At 42.3% G+C, this 24,262-nt stretch overlaps 2 protein-coding genes and 3 non-coding genes across 12 annotated transcripts; 1 reads left to right on the top strand and 4 right to left on the bottom strand.

Annotated features, from left to right (window-relative positions):
• Nucleotides 1-144: 144 nt before the first annotated feature.
• Nucleotides 145-8,346, bottom strand: atg16l1 (ATG16 autophagy related 16-like 1 (S. cerevisiae)). 3 transcript variants are annotated; one of them, XM_062473957.1, is made up of 20 exons: nucleotides 8,191-8,346; nucleotides 7,598-7,709; nucleotides 7,404-7,497; nucleotides 7,209-7,314; nucleotides 6,743-6,816; nucleotides 6,386-6,637; nucleotides 6,227-6,292; nucleotides 5,942-6,028; nucleotides 5,761-5,820; nucleotides 5,557-5,601; nucleotides 4,754-4,856; nucleotides 4,159-4,264; nucleotides 3,679-3,749; nucleotides 3,487-3,558; nucleotides 2,956-3,076; nucleotides 2,746-2,851; nucleotides 2,468-2,617; nucleotides 2,320-2,367; nucleotides 2,123-2,224; nucleotides 145-2,021 (listed from the first exon to the last, which is right to left on the bottom strand). In XM_062473957.1, the coding sequence occupies exons 2-20, from the start codon at nucleotides 7,701-7,703 to the stop codon at nucleotides 1,928-1,930; spliced, it is 1,863 nt and encodes a 620-aa protein (XP_062329941.1). In that variant the 5' UTR covers nucleotides 7,704-7,709; nucleotides 8,191-8,346; the 3' UTR covers nucleotides 145-1,927. The 3 variants fall into 3 exon arrangements, with proteins under 3 accessions (XP_062329941.1, XP_062329942.1, XP_062329943.1); XM_062473958.1 differs by having other exon boundaries at nucleotides 8,103-8,338; XM_062473959.1 differs by lacking the exon at nucleotides 5,557-5,601 and having other exon boundaries at nucleotides 8,193-8,335.
• LOC134029716 (small Cajal body-specific RNA 6) lies at nucleotides 3,154-3,414 on the bottom strand. Its single transcript, XR_009931684.1, has one exon. It is a non-coding gene; the product is annotated as a small Cajal body-specific RNA 6 (non-coding RNA).
• Nucleotides 3,837-4,097, bottom strand: LOC134029715 (small Cajal body-specific RNA 6). The gene has a single exon (XR_009931683.1). It is a non-coding gene; the product is annotated as a small Cajal body-specific RNA 6 (non-coding RNA).
• On the bottom strand, nucleotides 4,403-4,671 carry LOC134029714 (small Cajal body-specific RNA 6). The gene has a single exon (XR_009931682.1). It is a non-coding gene; the product is annotated as a small Cajal body-specific RNA 6 (non-coding RNA).
• Nucleotides 8,347-9,713: 1,367 nt separating the features above from the next.
• On the top strand, nucleotides 9,714-24,262 carry vezf1b (vascular endothelial zinc finger 1b). Of its 6 annotated transcripts, XM_062473621.1 has the most exons (8): nucleotides 9,714-9,845; nucleotides 14,945-15,690; nucleotides 17,105-17,191; nucleotides 18,510-18,579; nucleotides 18,818-18,983; nucleotides 20,249-20,290; nucleotides 20,729-20,797; nucleotides 21,297-24,262. In XM_062473621.1, the coding sequence occupies exons 1-8, from the start codon at nucleotides 9,813-9,815 to the stop codon at nucleotides 21,650-21,652; spliced, it is 1,569 nt and encodes a 522-aa protein (XP_062329605.1). In that variant the 5' UTR covers nucleotides 9,714-9,812; the 3' UTR covers nucleotides 21,653-24,262. The 6 variants fall into 6 exon arrangements, with proteins under 6 accessions (XP_062329605.1, XP_062329607.1, XP_062329606.1 ...); XM_062473623.1 differs by lacking the exon at nucleotides 17,105-17,191; XM_062473622.1 differs by lacking the exon at nucleotides 20,729-20,797.

The following is a 24,262-nucleotide window of genomic DNA, read 5'->3' as shown; positions in this document are numbered from 1 at the left end:
ATGCCCACTACAATACAGTTATGTCTAGTTGTGTTAAGACACTAAGCTGTAAATACCTTGTTGTTAAACTCAGCAGTCTGGTCGCTGACATCAGCAGGGAGACCAATGCGATTACACTAAGGAACGGAAAATGACTCACTACAATCTCTTCAAAGAGTTTATGAACATTCAACAGGAGCTATATATCTGACCCCATATCTGTAAAAGACCTCGGACATACTGTACATTAAATGTTTTGCTTTCAGTTTCTTACATTTCATTCTTCTTAGGGTTGACAACAACCTCTTTCCCCACAGAAAAAGACACAGTCATTTTTCCACACGTTTTCAGTGTGCATACATTAAAACATACAGAGGAACTTTCATTTACATGTACATAACTTAAGCTTTACAATCGTTTTGCTGATCACAGAAGGGGAAAGGACAGCTGATCAGCAGCACACCGTCCCTTGTTCAGTCGAAAGGAGATCAGAGAATCAGCCATTATCAAGGCGGTAAAAAATGTCTCTTTCCTTAGAATCAATGCCCGGGTCACTTCCGCAAAACTAGACACAAAACCGTGATTAATGCTAGTTGAGTGCTGCAAGGCACCGAAGACCAGATTTTGGTACTGTTCTCGTGGTGATACGGGGGGGGGGGGGGCGGATGCAGAAGACCAGAATCCATCTCTTCTCTAGTTTTATGTTTGTATGTTTATTTCCTTAGGAAGGTAACAAGTACAAACGTCTTTGAACCATATCCAGCCAAGCTGAATCAGGTCATGTCACACTGCCCTCTATGGCCAGGACTTCCTGTACAGAAGAACACTGGTAGCTGATATGTAGTGAGGTACACAAACTGTACATTTTGTGAATCAAAAATCCTATGGATTGTGAATGCCAGAATAAAAAAGCGCCATGGAGTGTCAAACAGAATCAAGTTTAAGAGCACAATGCATTTCTTTGAGGCAGTTTCCTGGAAAGATCAAACATCCCAATGTGTAAACACTAACTGGATAACAATTGGTTGACTGTTTGAGAAATTTAGAATTAAAGACAGTTGTCATACACACTCCTACTGGTTAAGTAATACCAGAAAATATTACAAACCTCACAAGGACTCACCATTCCTTTTACTATGACAGGAAAAAACATTGTTGGAAACAATACGGCAGCATAAATATAATTGAAAGTTTTTGATCCTCAGTGCCAACTTCAAAGCCGTCAGTGAGCTACGTATCGCCAAGTCATTCTTTGTTTTAGTGTTATTAGAGGGCACCGTTTTGTGATTGGCACAGTCTTATTCATGCATGTGTTGAAATATCGCTTACCCATTTAGACTGCTAGCAAGCATGCTTTCACGTCAACGTTTCTAACAGGCTGGTGACAATTACACATCCTTAGGTAGCTTAGCATTACAGAACACACCCCTAGCAGTGGACAATGCAAATATATGTATTTTGTTAAGTTCAAAACAGGAAATTGAACTCAAATGAAACCCAAATGCACACAGACGTCTACATCAAAATCCTCTCCTTCCAAAGGTAATGGTTAACCATATACACATCAATGCTGTAAAAACAGACAACCCAGCTCAGTTTAAAATAACGGTTTTATAATCTTTCATATATCCGGTTTATAGGTGATATAATTGACAGTGCTGGATATCATGTAAATTGAGTTGATATATGATCATGTTCACTGGGAGAATACTCTCTCCATATTCGTGGGCTTTGTCTTTTTTTTTGGGGGGGGGGGGGGGGGGGGGGGGACACCTATTCATTGCTGCAATCAGGCCCATGTCTTAGAAATCTGCACACATTAAAGTCCAGTGTCAGTGTGCAGCGCAATGTGGGTAGGTCTACGAGACTCCCTCCTGTCCAATGTCTAGATCTCCATTCTACAGTCAGGTCAATAAGCCACCCAATGTCCGGAGCAGAGCTTAGCCAATCACATGTCAGACCAGAGAACCGCTTTGCTTCCCTTCTCCACACTGACCACGAAAGCTCCAGACGGTGACCAGGAAACAGCGTTGATGGCAGTGCTGAAAGACAGACCCAAACATTATCATTTCAAGCCAATGAACTGATGAGTGCTCTTGTTTCACAGTTACCAGTGATCAACAGAAGTCTTGCTCAAACAAACCTGTGGTTCTTGTCTAACGTGCAGTCAAGCTTCCCTGTCAGTGTGTTCCACACATACAGGGTGGCATCTGCAGAGCCCGCTGCTACATAACTGCCATCAGGACTGTGAGGGAGAAGAGTAAAATGTTTTAATCTACGAGGGTACCATCTCAACTACAGCCATGTGAAGGCTTTTGGCACCAAATGGTGAACACTCACCTGAAGGTCACTCTGGTCCAGTCAGCTCCACACTTGAAGTTCGGAGCGCTGAGGAAAAAAGGACAGAACATTAGATTGTATGTAGACAACAACCGTTTTAACCTTGTTGTGTCCCCTAGTAGCATCCCAGCGCCACGACCATCCCCACCTGAAGGTCTGGCGGACGGCGTTGGTACGCAGGTCGATGATCTTGATGAGATCATCCCTAGAGCAGGCGAGCAGCTCGGTGCGGTCGTGGTTCAGATCCAGAGACGTGACCTTGCCCAGGAGCTCCAGCTCACGCACGATGCTCTCAGCTCTGCAGGACCAACACCAGCCGGCCATCAGACACACTCGCTTCATTAGGACTTCAGTGAATAAACAATTAGTTAATGTTTTCATCTCCAGTTGTGTGCGTGCTAAATGGACACAGCGCTGGGTTCTTACCTGATGTCCCAGAAGCGTACTTTCTTGTCAAAGTGACCACTCATGACACACTGCTCGGTGCAGACGATGTCATTACAGCTGGAGCCAGCAAACACCGTCTTCATACCTATTAGAGCAACAACAACAAAATCAGACTAATAGTAGAATTGGAAGAAAAACAAACCAAAAAAGTCAACTAAGAGCAGGACGAATGCTGGGAAAAATACTAACAGACTTTGCTGCGCAGGTCCCACAGCTTAAGCGTCCTATCATAGCTTCCAGATACGATGCGTGCGTTGTCAAGGAGGAAGCGGGCAGAGAGCACCTTCCCACTGTGACCCGTGAGCGTGTGCTGCAAAAGGAGAGAGCAACGACAATGAATGTCACAGCCCAAGAATGACTCATTGTTGAGGCGGGAGGAAATTGTGTGGTCTCAGCACAGGTTTGAGATCAGTGGCCCAGCCCCATACCAGGGCCCACAACTCCTTGATGGTTGGTTATGTTGGATGTCCATCATGACTGAATCTTTGTTTCTTGAGAGACACAGACTGCTCATCCTGTTTGTCAGCAGTCCCTGAATCCAACACTGCACAACTAGAGCATGCTGGGTAGGGGTCAGGGGCTGCTGGGAGTTGCATGCAGCAGGTAGGGGAATCGGGCAATCAGACCTTTTACATCTCATCATTGACCATGAACATCTGACATTAACGGGTGGACTTTATTATTTTCAAGAAAATTACGTTGGATCTCGTCTTTCCTCACCCTCAGTCTGTAGTCGTCCACAGTCCAGATCCTGCTAGCAAAGTCATTGGAGGCTGCCAGCAAGTATGAGCCCTATAAACAAACACCTTATTACTATCCTGCTGTTAGAATGAAATGGGAATAAAATAAAACCACTGTGTACCGCAGACACTGTGACAAGAAACCAAAGCGGCACACAATAATTACACTTACAGTACTGTCAAACTCGATGCTGGTTATACCAGCATTGCTGCCTGTCAGCGCACCCTTGGGTTCACAGCGACCTGAAAAGACAGAACAGTGGTTTATTAAAGATGATAAAACTCAAGCAAGATAAAGTTACCATCAATTCCCTATGGTTTCCTGAATAAGGTCTCAGCTTGAAAACTTGGGATCATCTACCTATCCCATGCCCAATACTCCATTGTGATTGGTTGTGTCAGATGTCCATCATGACTGTGAATCACTGTACTCTAAGAAACACAAACTATGATGGTCATCATGTCTGTCAGCAGCCCCCGAGTCCAACGCTGCACAACTAGAGCATGCTGGGTAGAGAACAGAGGCTGCTGGGAGCTTAAGGGCTGGGAAGGGACTTGGGCAATCAGACCTTTTACATCTCATCATCGACCATAATACCTGAAAACATGTTCCGTAGAAAAACTATGCCACAATCCAGACCACTGAACACACCTGAGACCACTTCCCATAGTTTGACCCGACGGTCCATCCCCCCCGTGGCCAAGATTCGAGAACCAGGACTGAAACGAACTGCGTTCACCTCCCCGTCATGGGCCTCCTGCAACAAACACACACAAACAGGTGCTCTATAAAAGGCCATTAGGTAGGGAGAGGAAAAGTGAAAAACAGCAGCCAAAAATATTTCCTTCCTAGTCAGTTGAAGTTCCTGATAGTCTTTGTAACATTGTCAAGTTCAGGTCTCAGCTTGAAAACTGGAGATCATCTACCTATCCCATTCCCATGCCACCATACTCCATCGTGATTGGTTGTGTCAGATGTCCATCATGACTGTGAATCACTGTACTCTAAGAAACACAAACTCTGATGGTCATCATGTCTGTCAGCAGCCCCCCGAGTCCAACGCTGCACAACTAGAGCATGCTGGGTAGAGAACAGAGGCTGCTGGGAGCTTAAGGGCTGGGAAGGGACTTGGGCAATCAGACCTTTTACATCTCATCATCGACCTTTAGCTTCTGAAAGAACCACATGCTCAAGACTGTGGGCAGACAAAAAAAAAAAAGTGTGTCAAAGAAATTGGGGTACGTACAAACACATGCAGTGCGGTCGAGGGCACATGGACTTCCGCACACACCCCAGACGGAGCTTCGGCATTCTCAGGTGAGGAGCTGAAGGAGTTGCCAGGACGACGCCTGTGGAGCAAGGAGGCACATTGTTCACCCTTCAGCTAATTACCTTTCCAATTAAAACCACAGAGGAGAAGGGAAACACACGCATGTTTGGAGAATTCACTGCTCAACATGCAATGGTCATAGAAGTCCAATGCATGGTCGGGAAGCAGAGCAATGGGAGAGGGGCATCTTGTCAGGAAGCGATGGAAGCAGGAGACATCAGTAAAACCTCAATCATAAGCAGGTCAGTTCATAACAATTATGCAACCGTTAAAACTACCTCACGCCAACATGAGGTGAAACCTAACAAGACCATTATGGGAGCCTTGAGGGAACATTTAGGAATTCTCATAGCAAAATGCACTCAAGTCAGCAATGCCTTACAATTCCTGTGTTCCCGCAAGATTTCTATGTTCTGCCTCTCAACATCCAATCATAAAACAGGAACATAACTTGATTGACACTAAACAAATCCATTGTGTGTCAATTTGAAATGCACTTTCATTCTGGGATTCATTTACATAAATCACATTGTGTGTTAGACATCCCAGATTTGGTCTACAAACCCCCTTTGGTTGGGGAAACTGTCTTCTATGAAACCAAAAGCATCCATCAGTATAGATCCATTAGTCCATGAACCCATTAGTATAGATTCCTCTAGCACACACAATTACAGGCACAGACAACTGTGAGCTCTATTGACACCACAGTGGCATTTCACCTGGAGTCTGATGGGAGGAGTCCAGGCTGCACAGACTCAGACACGCTGCAGACAGACAGAGAGAAGCCATCAACAACAGGATGGACACGCCCACCCAGAGAGGAGCATGGGAGCATACACTGACGAGGACACAAAAGACCCCACAGAGCAGGAAAGATCTCTGTACACTGGCCACTGCACAAAGATTAGTGCTCAGTTACATACCCAAATATGTTGGAGATGGAGTCCAATAGACCACCTGGAGGAGGCTGTGATATGCGTTTACTGCAGGAACAGAAAGAGGACTATCAACTACATGGAGGGGGGGGGGGGGAACCCCTGAAACTACGTAGCTACACATTCATGCTTCTAGGAATTCTAACAGGACAAAGACGCCTTGTATTACCTGGGAGTACGACTAAGCGGACGGTTAGGCGAAGCCTCTCCAGGCACTTTCCCAGAATCCTCTGGTACAACCTCAATATCATCATCCCTGCAGAGGGCAGATGACAGGCCATGAGTCAGCAGAAACATAAGAAATTTGCAGAGTTGATGCTACTGTATCTTTAAGCCCAAAACGAATGAACACCAGGTGTCGTGCTGACTCATGGAGGGATTTTTACAAATGTTTTTGCTGGGGACAATAAAAACCCAAGAGCAACTTTTTGCCACTGTAGCACAAGGTACTCACGGGTCAAAGGGCAGTGGCTCCTTAGCAGCATCCGCCAGTTCCTTCTGGAGCTTAGCTTGCCTACGTCTAACATGGAAAAAAGGAAATGAAAATTAAACTCTGCATGCAAATTACTACATGGGACACAGAACAGACCCCTGAACCTTTCTCTGCACTCACCTACAGTCCTTCTCATTTTCAGCATTGAGCCGGTTGGCCTCCTGGGACTTTTCAGCCATCCAGCGGGACACCAGTTCCTGGTTGTCTTCGGTGGTGCGCCGCAGTTTCTCCTCCAGGGCACTGAAGGTGATCTGCAGGGCATCATACTCATCCTTCAGAGTCTGGTTGGCCCTCTCCAGGTCCTGCAGGTAGTTGTGTAGCTCTTTGCAATCCCCCTCCAGTTTAGCTATCTGCTGCTGATACTCCAGCATCCTACCACAGACAAGGACGAAGGTGAGGGTCGTTTGGGGAAGTGTTGAGTGTAAAATGAATCACATGCCGATGGGAAATGCATGAACAGCTTGTGAGTACACTTACTTGGCCTCATTGCTTTGGATCTCCTTGTCTTTTTGCTGAATCTGGTTATTAAGTTCAATCACACTCTGGGCCAGCTGCACAGACAAGACAGAAACACATCACAAAGGACATCTTTATGATCAACAAGAACATGCATATCAGCCACCCCAAAGCGAATACAGCACAGTCTGTTCAATGTCTGACTGACCACATGCATATTGGCCTGATCTTTCATAGTCAAGTTATTAGTGTCCATGTCTTTTGGACAGGGCAGCAGCAGTCTTGTGAGTGATAAGGTCACCTAGAAATAACAGTGAAGCCTTTGATTCCTGTGCCTGTTCTTAGCCAGCCTGCCTTGCCATTTCCAATCATTTGGTATTGAGCAAGGAGAAAAAACAGGGATTCAAAAGGCAAACATGCAATACATCTCAATGATAAATGTGTACTGTGATAAGACTGGAAGACAGGCAAGCATGAAATGGCTAACCTCGCCACGTTTCTTGTGCAGCTCTGTCAGTTCCTCCTGATGTTTGATTCTCATCTGGGCCATCTCCTGCTGTAAGGCATCATTACGGGTGGTGTCTGCCCCTGGGCTGGGAAACGAATCACAACGTTAGAAGGCTTCCAATTTGTGTATAATATCATTACCTGATTACAGAAATCTTCCATGACCATTGCTTACCTGGCCTCATGTCTGCTCTGTAGGTCATATTTGTCAGTTTGATATCTTTCTGAGAGTACAGTTTGTAGATCTGACTTCTCCAACAGACGATTATCTGGAACAAACAAACTAATTTCTCATCCTTTCATGACACCACATTCACATAAAATGATCAGCGTGCTTGGTACTAATGTGCATCAGGTGATCCAACTGACATTGGTGGATGATCTCCTCAAAGGCCTGTCGTTGCACACGGTCTCTCTGCTTCAGCTGCTCTGCGATGTGCTTCTTCCATGAGCACTCCACACGGCGCTCCGCCATTGCCACCTGCACAGTCACCATAAGTCTCGACATTAATCTACGTCTCTTATATACCAAGCAGACACATTTTGAAAAAGCTAGCAAGCAACATCTCGTCCCCCTTTCCATCGGTGGATGGGTCCTACGAAGCATGTGAGATCAGCATTTCCGTACAAACAGCTAGCTAGCTAGCTAGCAAGCTAACAATTAGGTATGGCTAATCTAAACAAGCTAGCCTGTGCAATTCATCCGATATGGTATACAGCTACACGGTTCGATTGATCAACCACCAATATGATTTCAATTACAGTATCAACCAGGCTACACAGGGTAGCTCGGTTAGTAAAAACAAACATAAAAGCACGTTTGTGGACGAAAACAGTCATTGCGATTTCTTGCTAGATAACGATAGCTAGCTACCTTGGCGCATCTGTCTAGGGTAGCTTGGCGAGTGCTAGCTGGCTAACTAGATAGTTGTCTTAACAAACAAAGAGGGTAATAAACTCACACCATCTAACCCAGTCTTCGGACGCTATTAAGACCATACGGTAATAAGAACGCAAAAATGATAAGGGACTCGACCACAATAACAGTAATTAAATCTTCTTCCTGCTCCTACTCTTCTGCGGTGCTTTATAGAGGATGGCAACCAACGTTTAGGTGCACTATCACCTCCTACTGGACAAGACTGGATGTCACAGACATAACTTCTCACCACTTATCCTGTTTGATGAAATCCAAATGATTTGCTTGATTTTAACCAATTGCCGGTCTATCTCTCCGCCCCTCTCAAACACATGCTTTGATGTCTCATTTGTTGATACATATGTCATCATATTTATCATGCTTTCTAAGACAGCTCAAAGTATAGTCCAATGTCTATAACCTTTAGTTAGCCTACTCTATGTTCTATTTGCCAGTAAAAACTAATTACATGCATCGAGTGAACAGCCCATCCTTCAACCGAATAATGTGTCTTTACGGATTGTCACTGCGTTTCTCCCTTCTGTTTCATAACCCCCTACCTGTGAAAACATAGTAATGTTATAGTAAGCTTAAAACACACTGCTTTTTGCACTGCATTACAAAATGGTATCTTGTACATTTGTATTTTTTATATTGTAATTTACGGCAACTTATATTTTATTTTATTGTATATTTAATTCTATTCTAATCCCACTTAGTACTGCTAGTTTATGTACCCGTAGTATAGATAGTCCACATATTTAAATTTTAGGTATATGTTTATTGTATGCACCTTCCTGCCAAAGCAAATTCCTTGTCTGTGCAAACTTTCATGGCGAATAAATCCCATTCTGATTCTGATAATGAGAATATTAAGGATAGCCACTCTTATCATATAGCCTATACTACTCTGACTACAGGTTACCCAACCGGGGTTAATTGTTCTCTGTCCCTCCTGAGACCAATTAAATTGGTTACAATGGATTAAATCACACGTATTGGTATCTAAATGGGATGGAGTTAATTCTGTTCATATAATTATTTCTCCCTTTAAAGAAAGTTTGCCCACTGAGTCCATTGTATAGCTTACATTGCAGAATATTGCATTTATGCCCTCCACACCACATGCCAATATTAAAAATATATTATAGAACAAAAGCCTAGTTATTTTTTGCGGAATATCGTAAACCAATTTAAATTGTTTATAGATGAGATCAACATGTTGCTGTTGTGTTTGCTCACATTTGCACACACTTCGCATCATAGCAGTTTAGCTGTGATTTAAGGTAGACCCACTTGAGAATAAGAAGCGGCGAATAAGAAACCAACTCGTCTTATTTTACCCAGAGCCCTTTACCACGGTGCAAACTAAATGCATTGATTCATAAATTTGTTATACGTCTGACAAATGTTACTGTATGGTTGTATAATTGTAACGCATATATACCTATGATTAACAAAATATACATTCAACTAACTTAGCGAATGTGTCTACTGTATCTTCCAAAAAATTGAAATCCCTCACATCCCACAAAAAGTACACATTGAAAATGGTTTAGCCCGGAGCGGAGGCTTACAGGAAGTTGGAGCAGCTGCCATGTTAGCTAGCTGCTTTGTTGTAGATTCCTATTCCTTGTAGGTTTCCTGGAGAATTTAAGTGTTGCGATGGAACCGAGTTGGAGTACATTTTTATTCCAGGTAAGAGTTGGAATATTGGGAAATTAGAAAAAACATTCAAATTCCCCTCTTATTTCACTACGGGGACTTGCTTATTAAGATTGGATGCGTAGGAATCATGGAGAGCTACCCAAGCAAAACAATGGTCGTTAGCTAGCTAGCCCTAGCTAGCTTGCGAAATGACTAGCATGGAAGCTGCTAGCCAAGCCATTTAGCGAGCTAGATCCCAGACTTCCAGCTGTGTGAGGTTTATGGATGACGAGGAGAGGGAATTCGATCGTCCGTCTTCTATATATTTTTATTTTGACTATTCTTGTTTAAGATCACCATTATAAATGTTTATTGATGAAAGTGAATCACGCGTACCGTTAATCTAGGAATGAGCAAGTGTTAATGCCCGCGCTAGTTAATTAGCTAGCAAGCTAACTGGGCTAGCAAGCTTGGAAGCTAGCTATAGCTAGCTCAAACTAGCAGCTAGCTTGCCTCTTAAATATAACGTCGCAAGAACACCTCTTGCAGCAAGCCATGACTGGTGGGGTTATAAAATGAATACATTTTTAAGTGCGATATCAGTGGAATTACTTTAAGCAGTGGATATTGGTTAATAATGAGCGAAATTACCGGGCACGAGGAGGGAAGGAGATAATCCCCATTTCCGATTACAAACTTTCCCCCCTTTTTCCCATTTACACTCAGCCTTTTCCTCAATATGTAAGCGCGGGTTGGAGAAAGAATTCGAAGTATGCATTATGCTCCGGCGGCGGCAAGCTAGCTGACCATTGCAACCTCGTTGCTCCGTGCATGCATCTGAGATTTTTGGTGGTTAGTCTTTGCATGGACACCTTTTCAGAACCAGTTTCAGCGGTTAGCGAGTCGTCAAACAAAGATTAGCGAATGTGTTGTCAAACATTCTCCATCTTGAAATGAATTCATATAAATTAGATAATAGATATAGTGTATCTTAACATTCATACAACTAAAGACCCCAAATTAGATTGTCCGATAAAGTAACTCCTCTGCAGGTATAGTAAATACCTTAAATCGTGTTTGTATACGTTGTACGTATGCATCTTCCACATGGGCTAAAAGCATATGGTCTGACAGACACAAGAACAGTTGGTACAGGGAAGGCAGAGACGCGTCGTAATCGTCGCCCATGATGGCACAGTTGGTGCAATTAAAGTTGTACTTTAATTGCACCAACTAAGAGCTATGGCCCGTTGCTATTTTTGTACAGAAATTGTTACTCCTTTTGAAATGGTAGTAACTTAACGCACTTTTTGGGGTCAAATTTACACTTGAGAACCGAGGACCTCAGTGCAGGTTGTAACTTCTTTATTTCTGTAGCTTTCCATTTAATTGCATTGCTGGCACAAAGCTGTATCTCCTTTCCATTCTCACTGAAGTGGTGCAGCTGTTTTCAGTTAATTATCAGGGGAGGATCCATGGTGATGGTTTTATTTTCTGGCTAACAAGGCAGAAATACCTGAATCTGGTGCAATGAAGTGGAGGAAATTAGAAACCATGTTTGTTATTTGGGTCTTTTTTTTCATTCACTGCATGTGATGAGCCATCTAATGAGACTGTACTCCAGTCTAGCCTGCGTCACTTATTGTTCTCTAGGCGTTGTATTGCTGGATGTAGTTGAAAGAGGAGGGGGGTTGTCAAGATATGTCATGCTCTTAACAGGCGCGTCGTAATCCTCCTGCATCTGATCAGATTGATTCATAAATGCCTACATTTCCCCCTTCAAGAGGAATAGGGTTTTGAGTCTCTCTCACTTAAAGTGCATGTAAATTACAGTTTTGTACTCTGCTCCAAATAACTTAAGTGCAACTTGTATTTAATTTTTTTGTTGTGTATTCCAGTAGGTTTGCATGAGAAGTAAATTTGTGACAGTAATTGAAGGGATGTAATAAGGGTGTCACTTGTCTGCATGCATGGTGTTAGCCAGCACCACACTGTAGCTGGTATCATATCCTCACATAGAAGAGTGGTATTTAGTCATAGTACTAAACTAGGCCTATAGTCATTGGTTAGAATGAAGGCCTAGCTAGAGGGGGCAGAAGTGGGCCTGTTGAAAACAATTGGATTTCAAGCCTCAGCCCCTGGCTTCGAGACGCACTGATATGCAAACAGATTAACATTCTATTGAATGAGATTCTCCCTCATCATTGTAAACCCTCGCCCGTATCGGAATGAATGAAAACAGAACAGGCTGCTCTTATTGTGTGCTGTTTCTGGTTATTTTCCACGCCCCCCACTCAGTTTCAGCACTATTTATCTTGGAATGACCTCAGCCTTCAGAGTGTATTTGTATCAAAATCATCAGAGCAGCGTGAAGGCACAGCGGGCTGCTCTCCCTGCTCTACAGTGTCTGTGATTGGTCATCTCAAACACACACGCAGGGCCCAGCCTGTCTGTGTTCGCACACACACAGACCTATGTAGCCTACAGGAAATGTTTTCATCAGTAAATCCAAGTACAGTTAAAAATGACTTTAATAAGGGGGAGCACTGTGATGTCTCACAGCTTTAATGACCATTCCTAATCTTGAAATGCAAATAGACTGTGTGGTTGTTTACTGTAAGCATGCACTCGGTTAGCAGACAAGTAGAGTATCTGAATTCAGAAGAGCGGCTGTGACAAAGGCCCCCCCTGAGGGCCATACGTGCATCACTGCTTGTATTTGTGTCCTCCACAAAAGGAAACATTTTTGACTCCCCAGACCACATCCCCTGCCCGACTGACCGGGTCGGGACGCTTGGCTGAACCTGAAAAGCCAAGCGGTCAGGTGTTTAACCCCTGCATTATGGTCATTAGAAAAGAACAAGATTGTCTCTGTCTTTGGATCCTCAGTTGTCCCGTTGTAGGGCTGCTGGTTACAATGTGAATGTCTCTTCGGTCACAGACCAAAGCTATTCATAAACCCCCCCGCCCCCTCCCATCAACCTATCTTTTGTGGGGTGCTGTGTCCAATTGGACAATGCTGGCAGCTGCAGACTTAAGATGACGTCTACACCACTTTATTACTGAGGCTGACACTTTAATAAAGTGTGTGTGTAAATGTATCGTTGCTGTTTGTTAGCTCCTACCTAAGATTACAGGCATGTTATCTAGCCAAGGCATTGGCTTAAAGACTGCACCATTTTGTGTTCTAAGGTCAAGGATCCTATGCTATAACTTTTTGCCATACATTTATTTATTGTAGGGCTGGGTGAAATTGCTGAAGGATTAATTATGATATGTTACATTTAATTCGACCTCTGATTTTTGATACATTTTAATGACGTTTTTAATAAAGATTTTTTATTTAAGATTTTATTTTTAAATGTATTTAAAATGTAAACATTACTTTGAATTAATCCACTTTATTTATCAAGACACACAAGTCTTCATTTGAATGTTACCTCAACAATGAACAAGTGTGAATTTGCAATAGCGACCCCTTTTACACATGCAATTTTTGTGGTCTGACAAAGCGAGCCATAGAGCTGCTAGTCATAGCTAAAAACACATGTAGCACACTCCAAAGGGTGGAAGGACATCGGTATAAGCTAGCTTGTGGGGTTGAGGATGATTCGTGGTCTAGGCCAATATGTTAAATTTACAAAAAACACATGAAAGTAGTTTGAAACTGTAGTGAAAGCAACCAGCTATTTATATCCAATAGGTAAACCACAAGTTTAGGTGTGACGTTCAGAAGATGCATGTGGTAACGGGAAGTTGTCACTGCTCTTTTTCTCTATCTTCAGTTTTTCATAAATTTGATGAAAAATGTCTACTTTGTTACAAAAAGGTGTATAGATTTTTGTTGCTATACCATAGGCAAATTTGCTCATAGATTTCTGTTTTATGTATACCTGTCTCAAGAATTGGACAATCAACTTGGTAGACCGCTTGCATACACTTTTGGTGCTACCTTGCAATATTCCCCCAAGTTGTCACTGTTAGTTTTTCACCTCAAAAGGCTACAACTTCCACAAGAGTGTATGGATAATGAGTGGAAAGGTCGAGTTAGTGTACAGATTGTGCTGGTCTCAACTCAGCTAGAACACACTGTGCCTGTGGAGGACTGGTCACATGAAAAATCAGCTCCATCACCATGGGAGATCACCTTACATGCAACAGATTTAGATTCTTGACTGGCAGGAAACTGTGTGTGCGCTTGTGGGGGTGGATGTACGCATAAGTATATGTTTGATTAGCTCACTGTCGTCATCTAGAATATGCCTCACAACTCATTGTCACATGTGGATATCTGAATGTGGGGAAAACATTTTCTGGAAGAGACTAACTTTACGGTCCAACACCTACAAAGCAGGATAACTAGCTGAGATGGAGGATAGGGATCATGCTATATGTTGCAATCACTGTTGGTTAGATTTAAAGTTGGCAGAGACTTAATATTCTGTTTCAATATGATGTCTCCTGTGTCTTTTTAGTCATCCGGCACCGTGTTGAACAGCTGCATCCCAACCCCCCTGTAAATCAGGGTGCTGTTGTCAGGGATGTCCCAGGATTGAGTCACTTTCTAATTCTGATGATATTTAAAGCTGTGTCGGTGACCACCTAGCCACCTTCTGTCCTAGGACATAGAAGTTTCAACCGCACAGACCTTGGATTTCAAAGGCTACATGTTGTGTGGTAGCTGTAGTTTCCTCCATTACACTAAGCACATTTTAGCCTTCATAAAATAAAGGTCTCAATAATTTGGTTCCAATATTATTCTGTTAAATTATTCAATCATATTCCATCGGGCGTTGTCATGCTTCAGGGATCTGTAGCCTCGCGTAATTATGGCACTAAGTAATTCTATTAGATCTGTACATAAAAGCAGGCTACCTAAATAGGCCCTTCAACAAAAGTGTGGGGGAAAAAGTCGTGGTTGCATTTGCTAGGAATGTCTACTGTCATGTCCACCACAAAATTACTCTTCCAAGATTATCTCAGATCTATCAGGTCTCCTGGTAACTATAGAGCAGAAACGTTTCTCTCTTTTTTATTTTTTCTTCTCCTGCCCCCCTTCCTTCCGTCTCTTTGCTACATGCTGCTGAAGTAGCCTTGAGGGGTGTGTGTGTACTGATGTGCTTCTGCATGGCTGTGTGTCCTCCCTCCAGCAGGCCAATGAGGCCCTGCATCACCAGCACCAGGTGGCCCAGAACAGCCTTCTGCCGCTCCTCAACTCCGGCGCCGAACCGCCAGACCAGAAGCCTGTGCTGCCAATCCCCTTGGACCACAAGCCGCCCGTCAGCGCCGCGGAACTCCTCAAGGACAATGTGGCAAGTGGCGCGGGCGGAGGTGGCGGCGGAGGCATCACTGTGGTGAAGAAGGAACCCAAATCCAAGACACCCTTCATCTGCGGCTACTGCAACAAGGCCTTTCGGGACAGCTACCACCTGCGGCGGCACGAGTCCTGCCACACGGGCATCAAGATGGTGTCGCGACCCAAGAAGGTGCAGACGGCACCCACCATGGTGCCACTCATCTCCACTGTGCCACATCGTGAGAACAGCGGAAACCCTTCCTACATTTCCACCATAGCTGGCATCCTCACCACGGCAACCACCTCCGCCTCCACGGCCACCAGCATCATGTCGCCCATGCCGCAGCAGCAGAGTCTCCCCAAGAAGCCCGCCAAACCAGTGAAGAAGAACCACGGCTGCGATATGTGCGGCAAGGCCTTCCGGGATGTCTACCACCTGAACCGCCACAAGCTCTCCCACTCCGATGAGAAGCCGTTTGAGTGTCCTATCTGCCAGCAGAGGTTCAAGAGGAAGGATCGCATGACGTACCACGTACGTTCACATGATGGTGGAGTCCACAAGCCTTACATCTGTTCTGTCTGCGGGAAGGGCTTCTCGAGGTATGTGGTCCTATTTTCTTTTCTGAATATCAGATTTATTATATGCTTGAATATTTCTGCAACGCTAAAAGTCCAATTTTTATTTTCAATTGTAGCTAATGAAGCTAATCAAATGTAAGGAATTCTTAAGTACTCTACTTGCATTATTTTTAAGTGCTGTGTCCTTTTTGAGTAAGGTGAGTTAAAATTCATTGACACCACCAACTTGGTAGAGTGGTGCTTAGTCACTGCTTTCATTTCAATGTGCTTCAAAGTTTTGGATGCAAAAAATGCGGAGATCAATATTCCCACTATTTAATGCAAAGTAAGTATCTACCCTTAAGCCAACCCATCAGGCTAAGAACAAAGGTTCAAAGAGCCAATTTGTTCATTTTAGATGGTTTAGATTCCAAGTTTTGGTTGTCAAGCACTGCTCATTAGTAAACATGCTAAATACCTGACCATTGAGGACACCTGGCCTACTCACTCTAACAGCCAATGAAAGGCTTGATACTATTATCATTTTACTAAGACGACCATACAGATTCAATGTGAATCTGAAACATTTTCTAAATGCAGAGATGCCTACTATTATAGTGAGGATCATTCCAGAAAAGTATCCTATGGCAAAGCTGCATTGCTTTAATATTATGAAGCAATTCCATTGTCCTCCTTGAATACATTTTCTATTACTAGAGAGGAAATTTAGGTGATTTAGAATGCAGGAAGTGATTATGTGGTATTGGCATAGTTTGGTGAATGAGTAGAATTGAGAGAATTTGGGGACTTTTCCAGCCAACTAAGAAGATGGCTTTTTTATCATGGAATAACAAGATTGATTTCTGAGTGGATTAAATAAGATTATTTAGTTCAAATAAGATGTGATAAAAGTGGCCATTTCCAATGTAAAAATGGTTGATTCAGTTGAGAGAATAAACATAAATTCAGTTGTATGTCAATTGTTAGTTCTGAACTACTAAGGATTAATTTAGGCTCCTTATTACCTCCAACTTCAAATTGCAAAAGGGAAGTAGAGTTTCATGTGATATCTTACATAATCACAAGTCCGAGAGACAATTCTAGTAGGTAATGGCCTAGTCAGTGTAGTGTACATATTTTACATCCCTGCTCATAATATCAAAACATGATCTCCATGATCCAAGCAGGTGTATAACAGGTAGCAATACATTTTTATAAATAAGTGATAATTAGGAGATATTGTAAGATGTCCCCATTATGAACTCCTCAGGCATACAGAAACCTATGTACGTACGGCCTTCTCCATACGAGTAGTTCAAACAGAACCATGGCCACAGATGCTAGCTATGCAGTTTCAGTACCGGCTCATGACATGCAAGCAGTGTGCCCCTTGTATTATTTTAATTGGAGCTTTGCGTACGTCATATAGTAGACCCTCGTGTCCCCCCCCTCTCAGGGAGAACGGCACGGGACAGAGAGACTGCTGCAGGGGCCAGACTGCACCAGAAGAGATGGGCCTCCAGTGTCACTCCTGCTCCCAATGGTAGTGTTTTGACTGACTGGTCTTGATTTATTCCATAAATTTTTAGACCTCCCCTTTTTTCTTAAGATGCTCAGTAGAATTTTTTATTTTTTTTTTCCTGCCTCATTTTACACCCCAAGACACGATTGCGTTGAAGTAGACAGAGTTAACATCAAAAAGGGTTTTGGTGATATCATTAGGACTACAGTGACTTGAGGTCAAAGTGAATCTCCTTACTTCCATTTTACTAAGGAGGCCTTCAGTAGCAGGCTTAAACGAAAGGATCCTCGAGTAGGAGGAGGGGGGGGGGGGGAATGTGAGCTTTTCAGCTCCACTGCACTCCTGAGAAGATGGGATCGGATGCCTGCTCACCATTTGTGAAAAGCCTGCCAGTGTGAAACCGTCTCCTTAGAGACATTTTTGCGCCACACTCTCCTTCCTCTTTGTTGGATGGAAAAATGTCTGGCTTGGTTTGCCCCAGTTGAGCTCAGTGCTGCTTAGTGAAGACGAGGGTAAAATTCACAGCTGTTGTTCCCAGAGAGGTGCATGCATCTTTGACAGGATTTATGTAGCCTAAAACAACTGTGAATGTCATGTTGCAAAATTGAGTCTTCGATAATTTGGTTGGGCTTCTGCCTTTCCATGTTTTGTTTTTTTATTTAAAAGAATTGACAAACATTCGTGCAATACTTCAGATAAAGATAGGCCTACATGTACAGTATTTAATTTTGTTATGTAGGCCTATTTGTCTAAATATTTTGGTTTGAATTAAGGTAGGGTTTAGTTTTATTGATCGTTCTGTCGAATTTTTATTGGTAAGAGATGATGATAATCAACTGGCTGAAAATGTATTATTACAGTACCGTTTGCTCTGTTATGACTGATTTTGCATCAGCAAATGTGGGCTCCATGGACCAAAATTAACACTTTTTAAGAAGTTTTGATGTCCATAATCTTTGGGCCAGAGAAAGGTACTGTTTTAGTGAGATACATGGAAACGTAGTTGCACTCCTTGTGTAGTAAAGAATAGTTTATTCCTTAAAGAACTACGTATATATTGTTTAAAATAAAGGCCAGCCCTCAACGCATGGTTGTTAACAAATTCAACACATTTGAAATTATGTATAACCAAGCATGATTTATTAAGAACAGCAATTGTAACTTATTTTTTTAAACAATCCTACATCATACTTTTTACCCATTTGTAATTAATGTAATATATCCTATGTAGTGTGGTAACTTAAGCTCCTTTTGAGAGGATAGTGAATGCAACCTAGTTTCCAGTAACCTAGGTTGTGAACCTAGTTCCCATGGTCTTCTCATCCCTCTAACACTGTAGGCCTGACCACCTAAGCTGCCATGTGAAGCATGTTCATTCTTCAGAGAGACCCTTCAAATGCCAAGTAACGGTAAGAGGTTATGCTCCTTGCGCACAGTCCTCACACTAACTTTTATTAGACCCCGCTCGCTCTATTTCACTCTGAACCTCCTGTCCCTCCGACCTCTCTTTATGACTACAGTATTAAGATGCAACATATTTGAAACAAGTGTCAAAAGTGTATTTTGTGAAAACCGAGCACTACTACAAATATTATTTTTTTGCTGTATTTGAAATAAAAAATAACGACGGAATATGCACTGTTCCAGGCCTGCACCTCGGCTTTCGCCACCAAAGATCGTCTGCGCTCCCATATGATCCGGCATGAGGGCAAGGTCACCTGTAACATCTGTGGCAAGATGCTCAGCGCCGCCTACATCACCAGTCACCTAAAGACACACGGGCAGGCTAGCTTCAACAACCCCTGTAACAAAGGTATGATCCCCCTTTCTTCTCTCCATTGGCATCACTATCCACGAGCCCCTCCTGACCCAGGGGCCACACACTGGCACACATGTTCACTAACTGATGTGATTCACAAATTAGATTAAAGGTTAAAACTCCTATTGTTTGATTATTTTCAAAGGTGGTTTTACTAATGGAAATGTGAATAGTTTTGTGTGCACATATTCCAAGGGAAAGGTGTTTAGACTAATCATCTTCAGACACAGTTGCTAAGGGGAGTCTCAAAGTCTGGTAGGGGCATGGCATTGGTTAGGAAAGTCCCCTTGGAAAAAATGTCACCTTCCAACATGGTTCCTTTATCATATGCTCACCTTTAATGAACTTGGATCTAAGATCTATTTGAATCCCAAAGCTTCCTACACTCAAAACAATACTGGCCAGTAAAAGGCTTGTCCTCCATGTTTCACAAAGTTCACATTTTTGAATGTTACCCATATGTCATGTCATTTCATTCATCTGCTTCCTTTCAAGGTGTCAGTTTATTATTTCATTTAACCTTTCTGGTCTCATATACTTATTTGTGTTGTAGAAGGCAGCACAGCATTCCATTTATATTCAAATTCAGCAACAATGCACTTGAGTAGCAACAATATTTAGCTGGCGATGTTCTTATTTTATCATTCACAAACGTGTAGGTGCCGATGAGTATCTCTACTGACAGAAATAGATAGCCTGGAGCAAGACATGTTATAAAACAATCTAAATGTAAAGGGTTTTGCGAATTGAATGTACTTGACGCACATAGCAGACTAGCACTGCAACATGAGTTACCCCAAAGTGAAATGCAATGGCATATACCAAGATAAAATTATCTTTTATTCAAGTGTTGATGTGTCTGCAATCTGCATTTAGTTTTTTTTAGCTCTGTGCGGATAGCTCTGTTAATGTATGACTTAATCAGGGATTTATGACATATTTTCTTATTGGTCTGGCGAGTACCAAGTTAAATGTCTTCAGAGTTCAGTGCAGTGGTCATTGTCAAAGAAACATGTTTTCATTAACAGGAGCTTAGATTAGCCTAGATTCATATGCTATTAAGATGTTAGTGAATTTTGGGATGGGCCGTCTATTGTTTTGACAAGAATGGAACCCTATTGAGGTGGAAGCCCAGCCCTTATTCCAACATGTCCTGTTGCTGTCGCCCTCTGGCATACAGGCCTAAATGATGCCCTGTCCTAACGCTGCAATTGCAGCCTTGCGATCTGTAACCCCCATTTGTCTGTATCTCTGAATAGGGCTAAGTGACTGGCAGTGGAACCACTCAGGGCTACGAAAAGGTAATACTGTAGCTGACAGCAGAACCCCAACCCTGACCCACCCCCCCCCCACCCCCCTACCCAAATTTGACTGTTTACTTCACTGAGCTATATTCAGCAAACGTGGCCCGTTTATTATTTGGTAGTTAGCAGTATTTGGAGAATGTTTTTCTTTTTGGTGTGTGTTCTTTAGGACGATTCAGGAATTAGGGTGTTATTTCATAAAGCAGGATCAATAAGTTAACCAGACAACTCTTTTGATAAACACCATTTCATTAATAATGCTACCACTCACACCACAACTCATAAATAACGCTGATGTTGAGTTGATAGTGTTGTGTACATTTTGAAATGTTTCTAGTTTTAAGACGGTTGTCTTTCATTGGTTGAATTTATACAGAATATTAAGAAAGTAAGCTGGCTAGCACGTTGATCCTGCTTTTTGAATTACCCCCTCAGGTGAGTTGACGGTAGGAGAGGTCTTAAATAAGTCGTTCCAAGTCCTTATTGACATCTCTCGCACTCAAGGTAGGTTCATATGAATCCTACCACAGTTTAAAGAGTGCATCAGTGTGTGTTGACGTGACCTGGGTCAAATGCATAGATGAGATTTACTTCAGACCTTGTACTTTTGGGACAATCTATTGATTTCATTGTACTGGGAACACTAGATCAAGCTTACAGCAAGTACTTGCAAACAGTTTTTGACCCATGTCTGGTATGTACTTTTTGCAGTGACTAGCCCACGTAACCCAAATCCTATGGAGCTGTGGAGTGTGTTGGCTTTCCTGATTTATCAGGAAAGAAAGGACATTCTCTCTCTCTCTCTCTCTCTCTCTCTCTCTCTCTCTCTCTCTCTCTCTCTCTCTCTCTCTCTCTCTCTCTCTCTCTCTCTCTCTCTCTCTCTCTCTCTCTGTCTCTGTCTCTGTCTCTGTCTCTGTCTCTGTCTCTCTCTGTCTCTCATATGTCTCACTTTCTCTATGTCTCTCTTTATTTCTCTCTCCTTTGTTTCTGTGTCTTTGCTCAGATGGTAGCAACATTCACAATTCTGCAACGCCCGTCACCAACTCTGCTGCCATCACCTCTGCAATGAACCGTGGCAATGCTAGCCACCCGGTCACAATCGCCGCCCAGATGAACATTACCACCAGCACGGTCAACATCCACTCTCCAGTCAACCTACAGCACCCAGTGACCATTACAGGCCCCGTCAACTTGGCCTCCGTCAACATCCCAGCATCAGCATCCATGAATATTGCCCACCCAGTGGCCATCACCTCCCCCATGTCCATGAATATTACCGGGCCCCTCAATATTGCCATGAGGCCCATGGATAGCATGCCTTTTCTCTCCCAAGTCCTGCCTTCCTCTCCACCTTGGTAGAAATGTTAAACCCCTTATACTAATGCCCCCAACCCTGCCCATATACACTTCCTACCTTTTACCCGACCCTCTTAGTTTCTAACTATTTCTTAACTTAGTAGCCCCTCCTCTTACTGTAGATTATGTTGTGGTAGTGCGGAGGATAGGGTGCTAGCCAGATGCTGTACCCCTCTGTCACTGCAGCAGTATCAGCATTAGTTAAAAAGCAGCATGTGAGAGGGGGACTGGCAAACCCCTGTAGATGATATTTACTGCATTTATTTCTCTTCATCCGCCAACAGACAGTCCTAGAATCTTGAGGTCTTGAAAGTTAAATTCAGCTGTTAAGTGATTCACCAAGTGGATGGCTGATGTAAAAAACAGGCGGCTTTTTTTCATCAGAACATGCCTTTGGCGTCAAACAAATCTTTTAACGGTAATGTGTTGCTGGTATAAAATGTTTAAAATGCTCTTGTATAGAGCTAATGTTTTTTTTTTTTTTTTTTTACTATTTTGTTATTATAGCCTGTGTATGAGTTTTAATAGTTTTATGCATTGTAAGGACTTCAAAAAAGGGACAAAGACATCCATTGCCAGATAGAAAGATACTTTAAAATCGAATTTGTTGACGGAAAACTTTTGGCCACTTGGCAGTATTTTAAGTATATGCCTTTTAATATGTTTTGTTAACACTCCCTAGTCCTCCATTTAAAAAATGTATCTGTAAAATGGACACTCCAAACTTCTAGATGCTGTATGCTCATGTTTTTGTTAAAATGATTTGTGTTTTATGTCTTCAGTAGTTGTATGACATGACAGATTGGTACCAGAACACAGGAAAAGTCTTGCACAGAAAACATATCCCCAGGTTAAATCCTGAAAATGACAGTATTTCAAAGATCAAAAAATTGTAAGTGTTTCTTAAAGCCTTTCAGTTTAGTGTCCAACGTGACCACCTAGTGGCCTGGTAAAGACCCTAGAAGCAAAGTTCCCAAAGTTCACAATATTTTATTGTGATAATGTTTTATCATGTTGGTAAAATGTTTTGTTTTTGTTAGATTCTTGTGTCCCACTACATATTTCAGCTTTTGGTTCCTACAACAAATATTTTTTTTTCTCAGGAACCTTACTGAGAGTAGCCCAGTATTTGACTTTTTGGAGTGAATGGAATCATGATGAACGCACTATATATTTTTCTTGAACGTACACACCCTGTCATTGTAAATATTAGACACTATTTTTTTCTTGGCCTGTCAGAACAATAAAACAGGTCACAGGTTAGGAAAACAGTTACCTTATCATTGTTGATATGGCCGTCCTAAATGGAAAGTTTAGGAATACATTGGGACTAACGTTCTGTTATTTTCTTTTGTGGTTTATATCCTAAGTTCTCATTACTGTAGTACCAAAACTGCCACCTGGTTCCCATGGTTATACAGCTAGCTGGTAGGTCCTGTCTCAATGCTCTTTTTGTGTGAAAGGGACTAAGTGATAATTAAAATGAAAAAAAACCAGGTGTTGTCATAGGGTAAGAAGGAGGAGGTTGGGTAATTTACCCAAGGACAGACCGCTTACCTTCTCAGCCAACTGACTCTGCCCACGCTTATATCAAGTAATAAAATCTCACCACAAAGGAAGTCTTTGAAGCACTTGTAGCTGACAGTGGTTTGCGTAAACTGCATTGCACATCTTTGGAGCTGTATTTTGACACTTGATAATGTGTTATACACGGAAAACAGTGGACTTTTGTGCTCTGGTGGGTAACTTTTTCCTTGAATCTACATTGTAGCAGCAAGGTGTTTGAGGCCTTTGATAGTATTGCATGCATGACAACACAGAATCAAGGAAATTGCTCAAATCTGGAATGGCATTTTGATTTTGTCAATGGATTTCCTTCCTACTGGTCTCTAAAATGTTGCATGTGGACGATGGAGCTTGCTCAGTATGAGGTTGAGTTCAAAACTGTCATTAGATGGCTAGTGACTTTTTATATTGTAATAAAACACTAAAAAAATTAGGTTTAATGTATGCGTGTGGTATCGTTTGTCCTTCTGCAGTGGCCGTAATAACTAGTGTGCCTGAACTGCTTTTGCAAGATTATTCCACACTTCAATGCTTCCTACTCTAGCTGTGTGTGATGGACTTTATTTGTGAAGAAGCCTTCACCAACCTAAACGAGCAAAACAGCTCGGTCAACCAAATTGTTGTACACCATGCGCCATACATTAAATTTAACCAAATGTTTCTGATTTGATTACAACGGTTGAACTTTGAGTTGGAAGAGAAAGATGCAAATCTTCCTGTCGTTATTCTTGATGAATTGGCATGATATTGTGAAGGCAGATGAATGTATATCTTTGTACAAAACCATTAGTTCAGAGGACATGTTAGTTATGATAGACATATGAAAGGAAAAAAACAAGATAACATTTTATAAAACTTTTTGTATTAGAACATTAACAATGGTAATTTTGTATATAAAAAGCTAGGCTTTCTGATTAGCAGAAAGGTAAAACATTCCTACATTTTTTTTAAATGTACTGTCTGTCAAGAATAATTATGTAAACATTATGCGCAATGTTTTATGTGCCTTTTATTTGGGTTGTCTAAATAAAAAACGATGAAACATGA

Source organism: Osmerus eperlanus, chromosome 11 (assembly GCF_963692335.1).
Source record: "Osmerus eperlanus chromosome 11, fOsmEpe2.1, whole genome shotgun sequence".
Taxonomy (NCBI): domain Eukaryota; kingdom Metazoa; phylum Chordata; class Actinopteri; order Osmeriformes; family Osmeridae; genus Osmerus; species Osmerus eperlanus.
This window is presented reverse-complemented; position numbering and strand designations above follow the sequence as displayed.

Bases quoted from the DNA above. Each gene is read 5' to 3' on its own strand.
- vezf1b (XM_062473621.1), top strand. From the start codon at position 9,813: ATGGAACCGAGTTGGAGTACATTTTTATTCCAG. The intron at 15,691-17,104 runs GTATGTGGTCCT...CCCCCCTCTCAG, and splicing joins TGCGGGAAGGGCTTCTCGAG to GGAGAACGGCACGGGACAGA. The intron at 18,984-20,248 runs GTATGATCCCCC...ATCTCTGAATAG, and splicing joins CAACAACCCCTGTAACAAAG to GGCTAAGTGACTGGCAGTGG.
- atg16l1 (XM_062473957.1), bottom strand. From the start codon at position 7,703: ATGGCGGAGCGCCGTGTGGAGTGCTCATGGAAGAAGCACATCGCAGAG. The intron at 6,817-7,208 runs GTTAGCCATTTC...TTGTCTGTGCAG, and splicing joins TGCACAAGAAACGTGGCGAG to CTGGCCCAGAGTGTGATTGA. The intron at 3,750-4,158 runs GTGTGTTCAGTG...CTGTCTTTTCAG, and splicing joins ACTATGGGAAGTGGTCTCAG to GTCGCTGTGAACCCAAGGGT.